Raw genomic sequence first — 1,743 nt, 5'->3', positions numbered from 1 at the left:
TGATGAGTGTAAGCTCGCATATCAACTAAGTCTGCTTGCCATAAATCATCATATCCCTTTATTATTACTCGACGTTGTGGAAAATTTTTTCTTGCCGATCTATGAAGTTCTTTTACTAGTTGAACTTTCTCCTTACTCATTGTAGATATTATTATTGTTGTTGTTGTTTAATCAAAACTCTTTTCATTACTATTCTTCATAAAACAAAAATCCTTTTAAATTTACTCACGTTATTTATTCTCCTTTTTCATTGTTTTTTGCGTCAGGTATAATTTTTTTTAGTGGAATTGATCCTGAAGTCATTATTCCTGTTCCAAAGAAAGGTTGATGATTTTCCAATCTTAATTGATTTTTCAATTGTTTATTTTCATTATTTTGCGTGTTTGAGATTGATTTTAAATGATCAATTTGTTTATTCAATACTTCTTTTGGATTAGGTATAACTTTTAGTGGAATTGATCCTGAAGTTATTCCGGTTTCAGAGAAAGACTGATTTTCTTGTAGTAATTGTGTTTTCAATGGTTTATTAATATCTTTTAGTTTCTCATTAAATTCTCTCACAAGTGCATTTATTTTTTCATTAACTTCTTCCTCAGTCATTACTTTCGCTTTCTCATCAATTTTCACCTCTAAGGATTTTATTGTTTTTTCAAAATTATTTATCTCTGAATTAACTATTGTTCTTAAATCTTTAAAGGAATTACTTAATTTAGTCAATTCTTCGTTTGAATATGTTAAAATATCATTTTTTACTTTATTCAACTTGATATCATTCGTCTCGTTATGTATATTTATTTCATCAGAAAGATTTCTTATTTCAGTTAATATGTGATCGCGAAGATCTTTGAATTTTCCTTCAATTAGTGAATAAATTTTTTCAAACATTTGTGATCTTGCTATTAAGTTGTGATAATATTTTAGTATTAAGATCTTGTAATTCACTTTGTATATGTTTACGAAGATCAACATCTTTTTCATTAATCTTTGAAAGTGTATTCTCATGAATATGTTGATAAATTTTATCATTGTTTTCCGAAATTAGATTATATAAATATTTTAAAGTAACAGCATCATTAATATTCTCAGGATCGAATACATTAATAATTTTTTTATTTTGAGCGTCGAAAGAACGCTATGAATAATTGAAATTCATTGATATTTCTCTTTTTCTTTTATACTGTAAATGATCTTTATATCTACTATTATCACTAGCACCACCAAACTTATTAATAGACATTCTCACTACATCTATAAAACGAACTTATGACTTGCTTCGTTGAGTTATGAACAAATCCTGACAACATTTTTCAAGAATTTAATGTGTAACGTTATTCCCGTCAGTGTGAGGAGCCACTCACACTACGGGTTTTCTCATTACCTTCGCCCGTCCTTTTCTATCGGTATCAGGGCGCCAGTTGGTCAGTTGGGTGGCCAAAAACCCTACGTTATCATTTGAGTCTTTCGACTCCATTCTTTATGCATCTAATACTGCCCTGCGGCCATGCATTTGGATGGTAGCGGTAGCCAGGGTCACTCAGTATGCTAGGTCGTGGAGAGAGGGTGGAGAGAGGGGAGGGTTCCTTACGGAAGTCCGAGCCTCGCAGACCTACCTACTGAGGGGCATACATTTATCCCTCACCACCCACACCCAGGTGGTGGTGAGGAGTGCGGGAACATGCGGTATCATTTCCAAGCATAGAGTTTGCCAGGAGCGGACCACCACGGAGGCAATGTTCGCGGCTC

General features: G+C 32.9%; 1 protein-coding gene across 1 annotated transcript; it reads right to left on the bottom strand.

The window, feature by feature from the left end:
- Window positions 1-234: 234 nt before the first annotated feature.
- On the bottom strand, window positions 235-1,471 carry LOC136781311 (uncharacterized protein PF3D7_1120000-like). Its single transcript, XM_066740162.1, has 3 exons — window positions 1,385-1,471; window positions 958-1,132; window positions 235-896 (listed from the first exon to the last, which is right to left on the bottom strand). The coding sequence occupies exons 1-3, from the start codon at window positions 1,469-1,471 to the stop codon at window positions 235-237; spliced, it is 924 nt and encodes a 307-aa protein (XP_066596259.1).
- Window positions 1,472-1,743: the final 272 nt, after the last annotated feature.

This window comes from Prorops nasuta, unplaced genomic scaffold, assembly GCF_024137725.1.
Source record: "Prorops nasuta isolate Cenicafe-Biocafe unplaced genomic scaffold, Cenicafe_Pnas_1.2 PNAS00022, whole genome shotgun sequence".
NCBI lineage: Eukaryota > Metazoa > Arthropoda > Insecta > Hymenoptera > Bethylidae > Prorops > Prorops nasuta.
The sequence above is the reverse complement of the archived record's forward strand: the minus strand, read 5'-3'. Positions and strand labels throughout refer to the sequence as shown.

What these genes read in the sequence shown, in the direction of transcription:
- LOC136781311 (XM_066740162.1), bottom strand. Translation starts at nt 1,471, where the DNA reads ATGGAGTCGAAAGACTCAAATGATAACGTAGGGTTTTTGGCCACCCAA. An exon ending in ATACCGATAGAAAAGGACGG is followed by an intron (nt 1,133 to 1,384) that starts GCGAAGGTAATG and finishes AATTATTCATAG; the next exon opens with CGTTCTTTCGACGCTCAAAA. An exon ending in TGAAAAAGATGTTGATCTTC is followed by an intron (nt 897 to 957) that starts GTAAACATATAC and finishes ACAACTTAATAG; the next exon opens with CAAGATCACAAATGTTTGAA.